We start from the raw sequence: 19,810 nt of genomic DNA on the forward strand, positions 1-19,810 counted from the left end.
GACAGCACTGATGAGATGGCATGGATAGGCAGCACTGATGGGCACTGATAGGCTGCACTGATTATTATTATTATACAGGACTTATATAGCGCCGATAGTTTGCTCAGCACTTTACATTATGGAGGGAGACAGTACAGTAACAGTACAGATCAATACAAGAGGGATTAGAGGGCCCTGCTCCTTGGAGCTTACAATCTAGGAGGGAGGGATGAGGTGGCATGGATAGGCAGCACTGATGGGCACTGAAAGGCTGCACTAATGAGGTGGCACTGATGAGGCGGGACTGGTGGGTATTGATGAGGAGGCACTGATGATGCTGCACTGATAGGTGGCACTGATAGGTGGCACTGATGGGCACTGACAGGTGACACCGATGGGCACTGACTGACAGCACTGATGGGCAGCACTGATGGGTGGCACTGCTGGGCACTGGTGGGTGGCACTGCTGGGCTCTGATGACCAGCACTGATAATCAGGGCACTGATAAGCAGTGTCCTGATTATCAGTGCAGATTTGCTCTGTGACATTTGCCAGTTATCAACAATACTTTCCTCATGCTGTGAAAGCATGAGAAAAGTGCTACCAATAACCAGCAACTGTATTTACTTTGTGATCTGCTGTGTCATTGGACACAGCTGATCATGTCTTAAAAGGCCACTGTGATTGGCCTTTTACCTAGTCATTTATTTTGTATTATTGTATGAAAAAATGTATACTTGCTTACATTTTTAAAAATATTTGTTCTGCATTTGTTTGTTTCAGAACCTCCACATTCAAAAGTGAAAATTGTACCAGTAAACAGTCAGTTACCAAAAATTAGCTTTCAAAGATCTGACAAGAATGGAAATATAAGGTAAATGTCTTTCTAATAACACACAACTATTCACATTGCTAACTTAATTGGAACCTGTTCAAATTTGTACGCTCGTAACATAGCTATTTATTGTAGATAGTTGTTTAGGTATCCTTTAAGATATGTAACCCAGTTTAGATGTAAGTCAATTTAGGGGTTGATTTACAGAAACTGGAGAGTTCAAAATCTGGTGCAGCTCTGCACAGAAACCAATCAACTTCCAGGTTTTATTGTTAAAGCTTCATTGAACTAGCTGAAGTTAGAAGCTGATTGGCTACCATGCACAGCTGCACCAAATTGGGCACTCTCCAGTTTTAGTAAATAACCTTGTAGTATATATTCACAGAAGAGTTAAAACACCATGTTTCAAAAAGTGTGTCACAGAGGTAAGCGTATCTCACATATTACACTTATTTTTTCTGGAGAAGAGCTCCATCCTAAGCAAACATTCCTCTATAGTTTCAAATGGCCAGATTATTTAGATTTCCTAATATGTCTTTAATTCATTGCTGTGTTTGCCTGTGTTGGTCCTACATTAGGTTAGAATTGAGTCGAAACTACAAAGAGTTAGGCTGGCCATACATTATACAATTTTCTGTCCAATTTCTGCCCATTTTCCTTTAGATTTACCTTTAACTATGTAGTGCAAGGGCCTTCCAGATTTGATACAATTGAAAGTGTTGTTTAGGTTTTACCTCATATTATATGGTTTTTGGCAAATCTAAACCATAATTCTCAAGAACATTGTATAATGTATGGCCAGCCTTACCTTAATGCTGGGGTTTGGCTCTGCTGAAAATGTGAGATATTTTAGATAACCATGCATATATATGACCTACACCTGTGGACCATAAAATATTATTACTATAAGTGCTCTATGAGTGCTTAAAATGAAGATCAAAAAAATTGTTTTTTAAGAATTCAGTCACTATAGTGACAACACTATATTTTTAATTTAAGCAATTAAGAATTGCTCTTGTGTCTGTAGCACTACCCCCTTAGGAGTTGCTGAGTTTCGAGTTCCCCTATACTGTTGCACAGCCTGGCAACACACATTTCCTTCAGATCTTGCACGCATGAGACAGTAAACGGTCCTTGAGCTTGTTTTTTTCTTTTTTTTTTTCAATTCATTAATGGGTATTGAACTCTGATGGGTTAAGGGGTGTATGGGATGCCAGAGAAAACTGTTAAACGGAGGACGACATCCTGTAACTACAGGTCCAAAGACAGAACTTCTTGGAGAGCTCTCCAGCCTCTCCTGTTGTACCACCCCAGACCCCACATAAATCCTCTTTTTTTACCCAGCTGTCTGAAGGAATCACTGGGAAAAGGGATTCAGTGCCTGCCCTTTAAAATGTACAGTCCAAGGTAAGGAGCTAATCAGGTTTTCCACCAGAGTGCTCTTTTCCCCTTTAGCTGGCCTAGGGGGTGTAGGGTTACACACTCAGTCCTTGTTTCCTGTGAGCTGGTGAGTTGGTAGCTGCCTTTAAGCCTTCCACTGGGCTGGCTCCTTCCCTGCTCCACAGGCGGTCCTCACTCTAGGGGCCGATGAAGTCTGAATGATCTTCCTCTCAAGTTCCAGCCTGCAGGTAGGCCCCTTCCCACTGGTCTCCCTCCCAGGCTCCTGCATCTCAGCCTTCCTCACATCTTCCACCCGAATGGTCCCTGCTACTGAGCAGGCTCACCCACTCTTAAGGGTTGTCCTGACCCCATGCCAAGCCTCCTGCCTGGGGATTGGTCAGGATCCCTCAAGAGTGCAGACCAGCTCCTCCTCACCCTCACCCACTGAATGTCCAAGTTTCTAAATCAGGGGGAGATATCAGAGAGCTGATGTACAGAGCCTCCCAGCCCTCACCCAAATTTGACCTTCTGCTAAAAAATTTGACCCAGGCTTCTACTCAGCCCTCTATCTAAAACATAATCAGATAGCTCCCTCTAGCTAACTAGAAGGGTGCTACATGTCTATTCCCTAAAACAGTGCAAGTAAGCCTCTCTATCATGCCACTCCATAGGGTTCCCCTTCTGCTGATCTTGTTCAGAAAAGCAGACTATGCTGGGAGGAGATTTAACTCAATGCATTACAAATGTGAAAAGAAGATTTTTCAATATAGATAAGCACTACAGTACATATGCACTGTACTACTTCTACCATTGCAGTATCTTTGCTGGGTTTATTTAGTAAGGCAAATAGCAACATTTTCAAACTATAAGAACGTCTAGAAGACAATTTTTGATCACTTTTATCATCGCCACTGCTCTAATCTGCTGAAAAGCAATACTTAATTGGTTTCTATTGTATCACTACCTCCTTAGCAGTTGCTGCGTTTTGGGTCCCCCTATAGTCCTTCACAGCCAGGCAACTCGCATTTTCTTTAGACCTTGCACACTGAAGGCAGTAAACAGTCCTTGAGCTAGTTTTTTTTTGTTTTATTAAGGGTATTAAACTTGGATGGGGTTGAGGGATGTAGGGGATGCCCAAAGAAACTGCAACTTGAAGACAACTCCTTAGCAACTATGTACAAGTCTACAGACAAAGTTTCTCTTCTTGGAGATCTCTATAGTCCTGCTGGTGTACCACCTCAGACCCCAGATAAAATCTCCTCTTCACCCAGCTGCCTAAGGGAATCCCTGGAAAACTTCCCCAGAAACTGCCATTTTCATAGCAACAGTCCCAGATGGGGGCTAGTCTCTCACCAAAATGCCCTCTCCCCTTATCTGGCCCAAGGGGTGTGGGATTGCTCACTCAGTCCTCTCCTGCAAGCTTGTGGTTGGTGGCTGCCTTCAGGCCTTACACTGGGCTGGCTCTTTCCCTGCTTCACAGGCAGTCCTCCATTAGGGGACAATGAGGCTATGAGATCCTCCTTTCCAGCACCTGCCTGCAGGTAGGCCCCTCTCCCGAACCCACGCCCCAGCCTTCTCAATCAGTCTTCCATCTAACACTACTCATCCTGCTGAGTAGGCTCGTAGGCTCAGCCATACTCATAGGCTGCCCTGGACACATGCCAATCTTCCTGCTTGGGGATTGGCCAGAGTTTCCTGAGTATGTAGATTAGCCCCTCCTTACCCCTGCCTATTACCTTCTGGAAGCTTCACAAGCTTCTAGAGCACAGGGAGGTATCAGGGAACTGACCTGCAGAGCCCTCAGCCCTGACCTAAAGTGACCTGGGCGACTCATCCCAGGCTGATGCATACCGGGCTGCTACAAACCCCCTGACCGAAAACCTATCTAGCTCCCCCTAGCTGACTAGAATATGATGAGATTAATTAACTTAATATATTTTATATGTTCTTTACATATTCGCATTAACCGCTTCAGGTACACTGGTAGGGAAAACATATCTTGATATAATACACATTCACATATTGTTATGCATACAGGTCATCTTTACAAAGGGAGCATGCACTCCCAGGTTTCAGTTTATCTCCATAATCATGACTGCTGTTGAAAGCTTCACATCACTGCCATCAGGCAAAGAGACAACCACAGAGGTTAATAATCAGTAAGATATAGGCCTGAATGTGAAAGTAGGGGTTCTGAATTTATTTTGCCATGAACATCCTCACCATTTTGTGTAAAGCAGAGGAATATTAAACAGATAATAGGCTACGGCTAACCTGACTCAACTCTCCTTGTATACAGTATTTACAGTGGAACTAAACTGTCTCAATCAACATTAACTCTTTTTAATCCTTATACGGATAACATTAGTAAAGACTGTAAAGACTGTTGATAGGAATGTTTATTATTTTTACTTGTTCCATATTTCACTTGCTTCCTGGTTTCTAGCCTGGGCCAAAATTATGTCATACATCCTATGATGTCTTCATGGGCATTTTTTTCTTTTATCTGGAGAAGGGGAGAAGGAACTTTCTTAGTTAAGCACACCCTCCTGCCTGAACACCTGAGCTAAGGGTAGATGGATTCCAGGAAATAAATGCTACATGAATCATCTACCCTTACTCAAAATGACCATGGCCATAAATTAAAGGGGGTGTTTTTCAAAGTGATTTCTCAGCAAAATAAAGCATAGAGAAATAGATGGATGGAGGAGTTTGCTGAATATTAAAAATTAATTACATTTTGGTTTATGGTGCTCAGATGCAGTAAAGTTCTACTTTACAAGAGCAGACTTCATGAAATAAAATGTTAGGATAATTAGATTATTCTAATGATGACATTATTTTGCTGGCAATTTGAAATGTAAGATAACCTGGCAGTCATGTTCTCAGTGGACAGTTGATTCTATTTGAAGCTCACCATTAGCACTTTGCTTTTTCCAGGTCATACCAGGTGTTTGTGATGCAGTCGATGTCTTGGTGTTCTTTTACTTGTGAGTCTTTGGAAGCTGTCACATACTTCAGTAATATATCTAAGATGCAGGGATACGTCACTGCCGAGTTCTTCCCTGGAGACACTCCCGAACATCTGGAGCTGTTGGTTGGGGACAGGCAATACTATGGAGACTTCTATAATGCTCCCTTAGAACGAGGAAAAGACTACTGTGTAATACTAAGAACTGTCAGCAAGGTATGTTTCTCTGAAAATCTCCCTAAAATAACATTTTATTATATGAAAAGCAACAAACGAAATTTTAAAAAGATTACATTTTGTCCAAATACCATAAATACATTGAATAATTGCTAGACTTATTCATACTGTACCTCTTACCTCTAACCAGAGGTTAAAGCGCGACCCCAGTTCTTCAGATGACCACATTTATGACAATTAAAATTAAGGTATGCATTGTCATTTTTAGAAATGTAATGTGGGAATGGGGATCTGTAAGGTGAAGAGATGCATGTTAGGGGGCCCTCTGAATGGAGTTCCGTTTTTAGATCTCCATCACCTCCTGCACACTACCTTAAACTAACCATCTTCATACAGTATATGATTGCCATTAGAGATGAGCGAATCGAACCAGGCGAAGTGGAATTCGTTTCGAATTTCAGGAAAAATTCGATTCGCGGCGAATCCGAATATTAGCATACTTCGGGTGCGCGAATCCGATTTTTCCCGATCAGCCGGCAAAAGTGTCCCTGCAGAGAGCTCCGCTATTTCTGATAGTTCTCTGACAGTTCCTTCACATGTACAGCGGTGGAAACATTGTATCTATTTGTTTCCATTTAGGATACAGATGTTTTCTATTCGGAAATAGATACAATGTTTCAACCGCTGTAAATGTGAAGGAACTGTCAGAGAACTGTCAGAAATAGCGGAGCTCTCTGCAGATACACTTTTTGCTGTACTGGAATACTTCTTTTCATTCTTCTTTTCATTCTTCTCATTCTTCTTTTCATTCTTCTTTTCATTCTTCTTCTCATTCTTCTTTTCATTCTTCTTCTTCTTTTCATTCTTCTTTTCATTCTTCTCATTCTTCTTTTCTTCTTCATGAAAAGAAGAATGAGAAGAATGAAAAGAATAATGAAAAGAAGAATGAAAAGAAGAATGAAAAGAAGAACAAGAATGAAAAGAAGAATGAAAAGAAGAATGAGAAGAAGAATGAGAAGAATGAAAAGAAGAATGAGAAGAATGAAAAGAAGAATGAAAAGAAGAAGAAGAAGAATGAAAAGAAGAAGAAGAAGAATGAAAAGAAGAATGAAAAGAAGAATGAGAAGAAGAATGAAAAGAAGAATGAAAAGAAGAATGAGAAGAATGAAAAGAAGAATGAAAAGAAGAAGAAGAATGAAAAGAAGAATGAGAAGAAGAATGAGAAGAATGAAAAGAAGAATGAAAAGAAGAAGAAGAATGAAAAGAAGAATGAAAAGAAGAATGAAAAGAAGAAGAAGAATCTTTTCATTCTTCTCATTCTTCTTTTCATTCTTCTTTTCATTCTTCTTCTTTTCATTCTTCTTCTTCTTTTCATTCTTCTTTTCATTCTTCTTCTTTTCATTCTTCTTCTTCTTTTCATTCTTCTTTTCATTCTTCTTCTTTTCATTCTTCTCATTCTTCTTTTCATTCTTCTCATTCTTCTTTTCATTCTTCTTCTTCTTCTTTTCATTCTTCTTCTTCTTTTCATTCTTCTTTTCATTCTTCTTCTTCTTCTTTTCATTCTTCTTCTTCTTCTTTTCATTCTTCTTTTCATTCTTCTTCTTCTTTTCATTCTTCTTCTTCTTCTTTTCATTCTTCTCATTCTTCTTTTCATTCTTCTTCTCATTCTTCTTTTCATTCTTCTTTTCATTCTTCTCATTCTTCTTTTCTTCTTCATGAAAAAAAGAATGAGAAGAAGAATGAAAAGAAGAATGAAAAGAAGAAGAAGAATGAAAAGAAGAATGAGAAGAAGAATGAAAAGAAGAATGAGAAGAATGAAAAGAAGAATGAAAAGAAGAAGAAGAATGAAAAGAAGAATGAGAAGAAGAATGAAAAGAAGAATGAGAAGAATGAAAAGAAGAATGAAAAGAAGAAGAAGAAGAATGAAAAGAAGAATAAGAATGAAAAGAAGAATGAAAAGAAGAAGAAGAAGAATCTTTTCATTCTTCTCATTCTTCTTTTCATTCTTCTTTTCATTCTTTTTCTTCTTCTTTTCATTCTTCTTCTTCTTTTCATTCTTCTTTTCATTCTTCTTCTTCTTCTTTTCATTCTTCTTCTTCTTTTCATTCTTCTTTTCATTCTTCTTCTTCTTCTTTTCATTCTTCTCATTCTTCTTTTCATTCTTCTTCTTCTTCTTCTTTTCATTCTTCTTCTTCTTTTCATTCTTCTTTTCATTCTTCTTCTTTTTCTTTTCATTCTTCTTCTTCTTTTCATTCTTCTTCTGCTTTTCATTCTTCTTTTCATTCTTCTTCTTCTTCTTTTCATTCTTCTTTTCATTCTTCTTCTTCTTTTCATTCTTCTTTTTCTTCTTTTCATTCTTCTTTTCCTTCTTCTTTTCATTCTTCTCATTCTTCTTTTCATTCTTCTTTTCATTCTTCTTCTCATTCTTCTTTTCATTCTTCTTCTTCTTTTCATTCTTCTTTTCATTCTTCTCATTCTTCTTTTCTTCTTCATGAAAAGAAGAATGAGAAGAAGAATGAAAAGAAGAATGAAAAGAAGAATGAGAAGAATGAAAAGAAGAATGAAAAGAAGAAGAAGAATGAAAAGAAGAATGAGAAGAAGAATGAAAAGAAGAATGAGAAGAAGAATGAGAAGAATGAAAAGAAGAATGAAAAGAATGAAAAGAAGAATGAAAAGAAGAAGAAGAATGAAAAGAAGAAGAAGAAGAATGAAAAGAAGAAGAATGAAAAGAAGAATGAGAAGAAGAATGAAAAGAAGAATTAAAAGAAGAATGAGAAGAATGAAAAGAAGAAGAAGAATGAAAAGAAGAATGAGAAGAGGAATGAAAAGAAGAATGAGAAGAATGAAAAGAAGAATGAAAAGAAGAAGAAGAAGAATGAAAAGAAGAAGAAGAATGAAAAGAAGAATGAAAAGAAGAAGAAGAATCTTTTCATTCTTCTCATTCTTCTTTTCATTCTTCTTCTTCTTTTCATTCTTCTTCTTTTCATTCTTCTTTTCATTCTTCTTCTTCTTCTTTTCATTCTTCTTCTGAGGATGAGGATGAAGAAGAAGAAGAAGAAGTAGGATGAAAATAAGAAGAATTCCAAGCCGGCAAAAAGTGTATCTGCAGAGCTCCTCTATTTCTGACAGTTCTCTGACATTCACATTTACAGCGGTTGAAACATTGTATCTATTTGTTCCATAAATGGAAACAAATAGATACAATGTTTCAACCGCTGTAAATGTGAATGTCAGAGAACTGTCAGAAATAGCGGAGCTCTGCAGATACACTTAGCGGAGCTCTGCAGATACACTTTTTGCCGGCTTGGAATTCTTCTTATTTTCATCCTACTTCTTCTTCTTCTTCTTCATCCTCATCCTCATCCTCAGAAGAAGAAGAAGAGGATGAGGATGAAGAAGAAGAAGAAGAAGAAGAAGAAGAAGTAGGATGAAAATAAGAAGAATTCCAAGCCGGCAAAAAGTGTATCTGCAGAGCTCCGCTAAGTGTATCTGCAGAGCTCCGCTATTTCTGACAGTTCTCTGACATTCACTCCATACAGCGGTTGAAACATTGTATCTATTTGTTTCCATTTTCATCCTACTTCTTCTTCTTCTTCTTCATCCTCATCCTCATCCTCAGAAGAAGAAGAAGAGGATGAGGATGAGGATGAAGAAGAAGAAGAAGAAGAAGTAGGATGAAAATAAGAAGAATTCCAAGCCGGCAAAAAGTTTATCTGCAGAGCTCCGCTAAGTGTATCTGCAGAGCTCCGCTAAGAAATAGCGGAGCTCTGCAGATACACTTTTTGCCGGCTTGGAATTCTCCTTCTTCTCATCCTTCTTCTTCTTCTCATCCTTCTTCTTCTTCTCATCCTTCTCCTTCTTCTCATCCTTCTTCTTCTTCTCATCCTTCTTCTTCTTCTCATCCTTCTTCTTCTTCTCATCCTTCTCCTTCTTCTCATCCTTCTTCTTCTTCTTCTCATCCTTCTTCTTCTTCTCATCCTTCTCCTTCTTCTCATCCTTCTTCTTCTTCTCATCCTTCTTCTTCTTCTCATCCTTCTCCTTCTTCTCATCCTTCTTCTTCTTCTCATCCTTCTTCTTCTTCTCATCCTTCTTCTTCTTCTCATCCTTCTCCTTCTTCTCATCCTTCTTCTTCTTCTCATCCTTCTTCTTCTCATCCTTCTCCTTCTTCTCATCCTTCTTCTCATCCTTCTCCTTCTTCTCATCCTTCTTCTCATCCTTCTCCTTCTTCTCATCCTTCTCCTTCTTCTCATCCTTCTCCTTCTCCTTCTTCTCATCCTTCTCCTTCTTCTCATCCTTTTCCTTCTCCTTCTTCTCATCCTTCTCCTTCTCCTTCTTATCATCCTTCTCCTTCTCCTTCTTCTCATCCTTCTCCTTCTTCTCATCCTTCTCCTTCTCCTTCTCCTTCTTCTCATCCTTCTCCTTCTTCTCATCCTTCTCCTTCTTCTCATCCTTCTCCTTCTTCTCATCCTTCTCATCCTTCTCCTTCTCCTTCTTCTCATCCTTCTCCTTCTCCTTCTTCTTCTTCTTCTCATCCTTCTTCTTCTTCTCATCCTTCTCCTTCTTCTCATCCTTCTTCTTCTTCTCATCCTTCTTCTTCTCATCCTTCTCCTTCTTCTCATCCTTCTTCTCATCCTTCTCCTTCTTCTCATCCTTCTTCTCATCCTTCTCCTTCTTCTCATCCTTCTCCTTATTCTCATCCTTCTCCTTCTCCTTCTTCTCATCCTTCTCCTTCTCCTTCTTCTCATCCTTCTCCTTCTCTTTCTTCTCATCCTTCTCCTTCTCCTTCTTCTCATCCTTCTCCTTCTCCTTCTTCTCATCCTTCTCCTTCTTCTCATCCTTCTCCTTCTCCTTCTTCTCATCCTTCTCCTTCTTCTCATCCTTCTCCTTCTTCTCATCCTTCTCCTTCTTCTCATCCTTCTCCTTCTCCTTCTTCTCATCCTTCTCCTTCTCCTTCTCCTTCCTCATCTCCAAGGGCATTTAAATTAAAGGTACAGTGTTCTGCACTAATATAAAGGCTCTCTGAAGCCTAGAAACCCTTTTTATAAGTTGAATTCGTAGCGAATAAATTCGCATCAAATCGAATTTCTTCCTCAAATTCGGCGAATCAGCCGAATCAAATTTTTGAATAATTCACTCATCTCTAATTGCCATTGTCCAACAATCCTTATTGAAACCTGTCTTGAGAAATAAATAGTAATCAATAAGTTTAAAATGTCATATCTATGACTTTGTAAAGCCCAATTAAATGGCTTCTTACACAGTTTTACCTTTCTATAGAAACAGTTGGCCTATCTCAAGCCGAGAGACTAGCTTATTAGTGCATGTATCCAACAGTTCTGTGTTCTACATCAGTTTTTTAAACTTTTATCTGGTTTTCTTATCTCTGCCAGCTAAAGTCACATTCTTCATTAAAGTGTCACTAAACCCTGGACCCTGCATTCACTATATCTGGTCTCCCACAGTACACACATGAAAATGCAATAATTTTAGTAAATATAAACTGCTAAATACATTTTCTCATCAGCAGTTAGAGCAGTCTTGTGACCTCTATCAGTGTCCAGCTGAGCACTGGGTAAAGCTTGTAGGAGATGTTTCTCATTCAGCCCTGAATTTCCTATAAGTATGCATGACCCCTGAATCTCTGTCTGGACATTGCTGATTGGCTCTATGCTGATCACATGCACCCTCCCAAAGAAAAAAAACTCTCTTGCAATACACGCCAAATTGAGCATGTGCAGAGTGCCTCCTACAGCTCTGTACTATCAGCAGATGGACTGGGGACAGTAGCAGAAGGGGAGGATCAGAGGAGACAGGATCAAACAGCCTTGTTACCCAATGCGGAGGATTAAGCCCTTAGGTTCCACAGTGAGTATAACAAGCATGCATTACTGCATATACAGACTGATTTTACTGTTGTGGGTTTAGTAACATTTTAAGGGGGTTACCATCCTCTGTTGAGTCTCTAGCAACTTTTCCCACAGTAATTCATCCAGTATCTCTACTCCTGCTTATCTATGACTGCCTCTGGATATCAAAATGTTCATGTGTGTACTGTTTATGGGCTCCACAACACAGTGAAATCTGCAGCAGACAGGAACCTGCTTGCACATTTGGCCACAAATGTTCATTGGTATGTGTGAGTTCTCACCCTGATTATCATACTGGTGTTTACATGGAACTAGACTGTTTAGTCTAGTTGTCCAATGTAGGGTTGGCTTCATTCTAATTTTGATCCTGTCATTACATATCTCCTTCTTAATGACCTTTACCTATCTGACCATTTTGAACCCCATTTACCCTAACTCTTGTTCTCAGCTTTGACCTTGGTCTACACTTTCACTTTTATGGTTTGCATTGTTTGAGGATATCCTGGAACTAATATCTTGCTCTTCCCCCAATTATTTTTCTGTCCATTCAACTACACAGTCTATGCCTAGATGATTTGACCTTTGCTTGAACTATGACAATCCTGTATTTAAGCCTCCGCTCAGTTCCCTGTTCATTCTGGTTAGACCTTAGACTTGTTGATAACCCAATAGTTTCCTAAATAATCCATGGGGCTGCAAGCCTGTCCTAGCTAAATAATTGACACATAGAGCATCTGTAGATGCTCCAAACAAGACCTCTTGTATAAGCCCCCTTCCCCATGGGGCAGACTCTTCCAGGAGTTTGCTTGCTCAGTGGGGTATCTGTCCGCTGATCCCTGCTGAGTAGATGGATGGCTAGTCCGTGTCTGTTCTGCTCATGCAGAGCAGACACAAACACAGCCCACTCTCCTCTAAGGGCAGTCAGATGTAAACAGACTGCCTGTTTGTTTACACCAAACCACGATCCAGTCCACTAGATGGAAGAGGGACAGATCCACATCTATCTATTTTTAGCGAATCAACCCATATGTCCATTTACACCCGCTGCTCCATAGAGGACAATGGAGGGTCCAATCGGGTCCACCTGAAAAATGGACCCTGATCGGTCCGCTCATGTGAAAGGGGCCTAAAGCACAACCAGACTGTTTTTCTGCTAATAGTTAAAGTAGAACTGTAGGCATTCTTTTTCCTTTAGACTGAATGATGGAGGGGTTTTTTGCCATCTGTGTCCCATTGAGTAGATTTAACTTCACTTCCTTCCCCATAGTCAAAATAGGAAGTGAGAGGAAATCCAAGCAAATTAAAGGAATCCCTTGGACTCCTTTGGTTCACCAGAGCTAATGTCCCCTTTGGAAGGTTTCCCTTCTATTACTTTTCTGGGGACAACCCAAAATTTGGGATTTTGATGATAATTGTAAACAGCACAAATAGAGAGGGCCAATCTCCCGAACAGGGACGCAGACAGCCAAAAAAGAGTAGGTGTTCTAACCCATCTCCACTCTGTCCAAAGCTGAAAATAAGTTTTGCCTTTGGTTATACATTAAGAGTTGTGCAGCAACATTTATATCCTAGGTAGGTGCCCATCCTTTAGGTTGTTGTCCATACCCTACACCTCCCTCCCTTATTAGCAGCTTTTTAATTTTGAATTTCCAAGACTGGTAGTTCTGTTTTTGTCAGGCTTGCAAATGAAAGCTTTGTTGCAACTGTGTTACTGGCCATTTTCTTTTATGCTGTTGTAGCCTTCTTTTTCTTGCTGTACCTTGCACTCTTTTGCTGTTGTTGGCTATGACTGGGTGTCTAGGCCCATAATCTGTAAGATATTCTTTATATAGCCCTATGGAACAGACAGTGCACTGTCCGCATGTATTCATCTGCTGCATCGCTGCTAACAGGAAACAGGGACTTTTATTATAGAGAAAATTAATAGAGTTTAACCACAGATGGAGCTACAAACTTATAAACACTTCCATCCATTGGTTGAGGAAAATATCTCTACTGAATATTTTGGTGTAGTTGTTTCACAAAAGTACATAAACCTTGTTGTCACGGTATAGGGGCCCCTGCCGCTTATTGATTTTGCTTAGTCCCCTTATTAATTCCCTGTACCAAACATCCCTCAGAATCAATCACTGTATGTCCTCCGTGTCACCCTGCCAAATGGCCAAATTCAATTACTGTAGCTTCCCCCCTCCCTGCCAGCTTGCTACATGTCCCCAAATTGCAATAAATAATTTCCAGCACCAGGTCCTTCTGATGTCCCCAGGGGGCCCAGTGTCATCCTGGCCCCCCTCACTGTGTCCCCTGTCTCCAAGCATGAGTTATCCCTGTTGTCCATTGACCCCCCTCCACCTCTCATCCTGCCGCAGATGGACGAGAGGTGCGGCTTTCACCACCCCTGCCACTATCTTCTCCCCCTATGGTGCGGCTGGAGAGGAGAAGGTGGCGAGGTTCACACCTCTCTGCAGAGAAGTGCGAACCTCTTGCAGGGATGTTCCGGGCTGCAGTGTTCTCACTGACACCACCCCAGCCCTGTCATCCGCAGCGCGGGCACGGGACGTTCCCGTGCTCGCGGATGTCCCTGGACAAAGGTTGCGCTCACAAGAAGCGCGGCCCATGTCCAGAGGGCGTGCCTCATTGCTGGGCAATGAGGCACGCCAGCTCCGGCCCTCCCCAGTTACCAAGACGACTAGGGAGCGCTCCGGTTACCAAGAAGCTGATGCTCTGGGCATCTTCTCCACTACGCAGCCAAAGGAGGGAGCCCAGCTGCGGCAGGACCCTCGTGGCTAGATTCTGCCAAGACCCCCAGCCAAGGAGGATTGCCTGCCAGTGCCGGAGACCCCCAGTCCAGGGGGATTGCCTACAAGTTGCCTGAGACCCCAGTCCAGGGGGATTGTCTACTAGTGGCCAGAGACCCCAGTCCAGGGGGACTACCTACCAGTTGCCTGAGACCCCAGTCCAGAGGGAATTGCCTGCCAGCTGCCTGAGACCCCGGTCCAACAGGAGAGACCACCCGCCTACTCCAGACCTCAACAGGTACCCTTGTCTTATTTTGTATCCCTGGGAGACCAGGCACCCTGTCGGACCCGTGGGCATATGCTTTTCCCTGTTTTACTTGAACTGCTCCCGTGTTGACCCCCCTACTCCCTCTGTTGGATTACAATCTGCTACAGAGACTCTTCCTTGCCCCTGTACTGGTCTATAAGTGTTTCAGCCCCTCCTTGCTGTTCTCTTGCCGCTGAGGTCACCCTTCTGGCGAACCCCCGTATTGAGTGACTGTCATCTTTGGTCTCAATAAAGCTTTGTGCGTTTGCCATCTACTCTGTGTGTTCTGTCCTGCCTACCCTCTGTCACATACTGGTTGCCAGACCCCACCGTGGCCAAGTTTAGGGTCCAGGCCACAGCGGGGCGGCAGGAGGGGGGTGGAGACCAGCTTTGGTGGAAGCAGGGGCTGTTATACCGCGAGGCAGGCCCAAGCTGCCCTGGGCAACCCTCTGCTAGCTCTAAACAACTGGTAGTGCCTAGACGGTTCAGGTTCCCACTACTCTAGATAGCCCATGACATTCCGGTAGCTCGCCACTTGGGTAAGAGAACAGAGCAGCGGGTGACCCAAGTCTTCTACTGGCCAGGTATCTCCCAGGCCGTCGCCCACTTCTGTCAAACCTGTGACATCTGTCAGAGGAAGGGACGCCCAGGGGACCACCCCAAAGCCCTGCTCCACCCCTTACCCATCATTAAAGAGCCCTTTCAGTGGGTAACTGTAGATATCCTGGGACCCCTGGCCTGGCTCAGTAAGTTTGGAAAGCGGTACATCCTCACGGTGGTGGATTACGCCACCTGCTATCCCAAGGCTGTCCCCCTGTCCAGCATCTTCGCCCCTAAAGTGGCCGAGGCCCTAGTCACAGTTTTTTCCCGGGTGGGTTTTCCCAGCGAGATCTTGATCGACCAGGGTACCCAGTTCATGTCCAAGGTGGTCTGATCCCTCTTGCGCACGTGCGGGGTACAGGCGATCTGGACCACTCCCTATCACCCCCAAACCAATGGCCTGTGCGAGCGCTTCAATGGAACACTGAAGAGCATGCTGAGGTCCTTCGTTGATGGGGAGGCAGACTGGGAGAAGCTCCTCTCTCACCGGGAGGTACCGCAAGAGTCAACGGGGTTCTCCCCCTTTGAACTCCTGTACGGGTGGAAGGTCCGCGGTCCCCTATCCCTGCTCCGGGAGCATTGGGAACGGCAGATAGAGGACACAGGTACCCCCGTCATCCCCTACGTTCGAGCTGTGGGAGAGACTGACCCGCCTGGCCACCATGGCCTGCGGCCACTTCCGGGCGGCCCAGACGCGCCAGAAGGTATTGTACGACCGCAAGGTATGCGGTCGCGAGTTCACTGAAGGGCAGCAGGTGCTCCAGATAGTCCCCAACCCCCAGAACAAGCTCCAGCACACCTGGGAAGGACCCTAAAAGATCCTTCGCAAGTTAAACGAGACTAGTTACGTCATTAGTCTCGACGCCCATGACCGCCAGCCTGTTGCACTGGAGGGGGGAGAAGATAGTGGCAGATAGTGGCAGGAGTGGTGAAAGCCGCACCTCTCGTCCATCAGAGGCAGGATGAGAGGTGGAGGGGGGGTCAATGGACAACAGGGATAAATTATGCTTGGAGACAGGGGACACAGTGAGGGGGGCCAGGATGACACTGGGCCCCCTGGGGACATCAGAAGGACCTGGTGCAGGAAATTATTTAATGCAATTTGGGGACATGTAGCAAGCTGGCAGGGAATAATTGAATTTGGCCATTTGACAGGGTGACACGGAGGACATACAGTGATTGATTCTGAGGGACGTTTGGTACAGGGAATTAATAAGGGGACTAAGCAAAATCAATAATTGGCAGAGGCCCCTATACCGGGATACTCCTCCCCCCCATTTCACAAGTGCCGGCAAGGGGGTCCCAACTGGGTTCCCTTGAAGGCATTTGTGGGCCCTAGCTTAGCTACTGTGGGTCTTGCTGGCGGGAAAGGCCATCTGCATTTTGGTGCTGGCTTCCCCATCTATATCGAATGGTGAAATTGTAGGGCCGGAGGGCAAGGCTCCACCTAAGGAGACGCCCATTTTCCCCGGACACCCTGTTCAGCCATGTGAGGGGGTTTTGATCGGTGACGATGGTGAACTCCCGACCGTACAGGTAGGGCTGTAGCTTCTTCAGGGCCCAGACTATGGCCAGACATTCCTTCTCCACTGCAGCATAGGCAACTTCCCGGTCCAGTAGTTTGCGGCTGAGGAAGGCAACGGGGTGTTCCTCCCCAGCCTCGTTGACTTGGCTGAGGACAGCCCCTAGGCCGTAGGTGGAGGCGTCTGTCTGCATGAGGAAGCGTCTGTTGTCGTCAGGGGCGGCCAGGACAGGGTTGCTCTCCAGGGCGGATTTGAGGGCATGGAAGGCGGACTCATAGGCCGAGGTCCAGTTCACCATCCTGGGACTGTTCTTCCGGGTCAGGTTGGTCAGGGGCTGGGCCGTGGACCTGAAATTAGGTACAAATTTACGGTAATAGCCGGCAGTACCGAGGAATGCCATCACTTGTTTCTTGGTCTCGGGGGTGGGCCAGTCAAAAATGGCTTGAACCTTGGCTGGCTCAGGTTTCAGTGTCCCCCCCCACTCTGTGCCCGAGGTACTGTACCTCAGCCATTCCCAACTGACATTTGTCTGGTCTCACTGTCAGCCCGGCCCCGCAGACTCTTCCTTGCCCCTGTACTGGACTATAAGTTTTTCAGCCCCTCCTTGCTGTTCTATTGCCACCGAGGTCACCCTGCCGAACCCCCCTATTGAGTGACTGTCATCATTGGTCTCAATAAAGCTTTGTGCGTTTGCCATCTACTCTGTGTGTTCTGTCCTGCCTACCCTCCGTCACACTTGTATTGCAATACTCACCTATTTCTTTATCTTTTGTGGTCCTAGGACATTTATGGAAGGCAAAATGTGCATCTTACAAATTACTGATAATGTTCTTGTTAGGCAGGCTACAAGTGTACTACAGATGGCTAAATGTTTACAGAGCTATGTTTATAATGGCCTGGACATTTGATGACAGTTCATATGATTGAAGTAAAATTAGAAATAAAAGATTGCATTTAAATAATTGCCTGGTGTCTTTGGATAAATTAAAGGGAAACTAAATTAAATTAAATGTCAATATTACGTTATTATTAGTGCATATTACGTTAGGTAATGAACAATTACTGAACAATAGTGCTTCTCATATGGAAGAAAAATATATTTGAAATATATTTTAAAAATATTCTTCCCAAATATATTGCCATATATTTGAAATGCTACAATTTTGGCCATATTCAAATATATATTTCAAATATATTTAAATAAAATAAATAAATAAATAAATAAATATATATATATATATATATATATATACTGCACGTTGAAATACATTTTTATTACAAGATGTAAATGCATTTTTGGAATGCATTTACAAATACATGTAAAAAATATGTTAAAATGACTTTTTTATATGTTAAAAAAAAAACTAAAAAAAATCTGAAGAATATATTTAAAAAATATATATTTTTTTTCAACATAAAAAGGAATTTAAAAAGTTTTACATATATTTGTAAATACATTCCAAAAATGTACATTTGTATTTTTAAAGACATACAGTATATTTGAAATGTAGTTGTACAAATATTTTTCATATATTTTGTAATAAAATGCATATATATTTAAATATATTTTGAAATATATTGAATATGGCCAAAATTGTAGCATTTCAAATATATGGCAGTATATTTGGGAAGAATCTTTTAAAAATATATTTAAAATATATTTTTCTTCCATGTGGGTTGGCAGGAAGCAAAGCATATATATGTAATGAGCAACAATGGCTGCTCCCATTCACCTGTATAATGTTAAACCATTATCATACAGTGATAAATGTATTAACATTAATCAGACAAAAACTTTTGCTCTGGCTGGAGCAAAGCAAAGCAAAGAAATTCTAAACAATACATGTTTCTGTAGAATTAGGTTGCTATGAATAAGAATTTTTTAAATGAATATTTGAATGCAATATTTCACAAATGTCAGGCCCTTTTTATAGGGAAAAAACAAGCATGGCCATATGTTCACTAGAGAGGAGAAAACATCTTGGATCATGTGTACACAAATGTTCCCGGGGTTATAAATCTGTTCCATGTTCCCATTTTGGAGCATCCGATCATATTTAACATTTTCTGTTACTTTCATACAGTATGCACAGTTTATCAAGAGGTCTAAACCATTATAAAAATGTTTTTTTTTTTTTTTTTAAACAAAGCCATACCTGCTTTGCAGGATTGATTTGAATGCACGTATGGGACTATGTTTAGGGTCAGTTCACAGTATAGAAACACATTCCAGACGTGTTTCGGTACGTTTTTGATGCGTTTTACTGCATTCCAGTACAGTTCTGTGCAGAAAAAATGCAGCATGTTCTACTTTTTTTTCTGTAACCAGAACGCACTAGAACTACAAGCACTGATGTGAACTATGACACTGACAACCTACTTTCTGTGCATTTTGGATGCAGAAAAAAAGCAACTGAAACACATGTAGTGTGAACTGGCCCTTAACCACTTCCTGACCACCCGCCCGCAATGTACTGCAGCAGGACAGCAGCTACAGGCAAAGCGACGTACCCGTACATCGCTCTCGCTGTACTAACACAGGGTGGCGCTGAGCACCCGAGCAGGTATGAAGCGCTCCCCCCTCACGACTGTTGTGTCCAGTGGACACAGCGGAATGAAGATCCTGGTGAACGGGACCCGGTGATCATGTGATCGCTATGTGATTGTTTCATGTACAGGAATGCAGGCAACACAAGCTGCTGGTGTGAGGAATCATGTTGTACAACAGAACTACATCCAGGTCAGCATAGAACAGGAAACAGGAAGTAGAAGGCAATGCAATATTACCATATGCAAGTAGGGTCACCGTATTTGCGTAATAACTCTATAACATCTCCCTTTTTTACATTCAATTCAAACCTTGTAAACAATTAAACTAAAACAGATCCTGAACAGTCTTGAACATAGCATACTGTGTTACTGGTAGATACACTACAGATTGAGTCTATCTGGTGGTCTTGAAACTCGACCACTAAGCAAGGTCACAGGTATTATGCCTGGGGAAATCCAGAAGGTGTTAAGGAGCTACCCTCTTTCCTGGCTGGTGTGTTTGGCAAAGAAGAACTTGACGAGATATGTGGCTGCATTATGTCATCCTCATTGTATATGACAGCAGAGTTCTCTCTGCTTTGAGTATATGGTCCAGTAGGACTCGGGGCATTGAGCACCTCAGGAGGATCACGTGCAGGATGCTCATAGGCTTGTGCGGTGAATCATTCTGCCCTTCGCAGGTCCACTAAAGACCGCCTTCTACATCCACAAGATATGATCGAGGGGCAACCCTCTGAACACAGGTACCCAGTCTCCAGCGACCAGTCCTGTCACCTGGAAGCGGCTTCATACGGATTGGCTCTCCAATGCTTAGTTCAGGTAAGTCTTTAGCAGACACATCGTATGACAGTTTGGCAATCTGTTTCCTCCGCTGCAGTTTCGCCGG

General features: G+C 42.4%; 1 protein-coding gene across 1 annotated transcript in view; it reads left to right on the forward strand.

Annotated features, from left to right (window-relative positions):
* SUSD1 (sushi domain containing 1) overlaps positions 1-19,810 on the forward strand; it is a 259,310-nt gene that overhangs the window by 155,950 nt on the left and 83,550 nt on the right. Inside the window, exons 19-20 of the mRNA XM_089670946.1 lie at positions 763-853; positions 5,135-5,381. Coding sequence (XP_089527072.1) covers positions 763-853; positions 5,135-5,381 — 338 coding nt within the window. The remainder of the gene's footprint in view (positions 1-762; positions 854-5,134; positions 5,382-19,810) is intronic.

Source organism: Staurois parvus, unplaced genomic scaffold (assembly GCF_062004578.1).
Source record: "Staurois parvus isolate SC_StPar_1 unplaced genomic scaffold, SC_StPar_1.0 ptg000096l, whole genome shotgun sequence".
NCBI lineage: Eukaryota > Metazoa > Chordata > Amphibia > Anura > Ranidae > Staurois > Staurois parvus.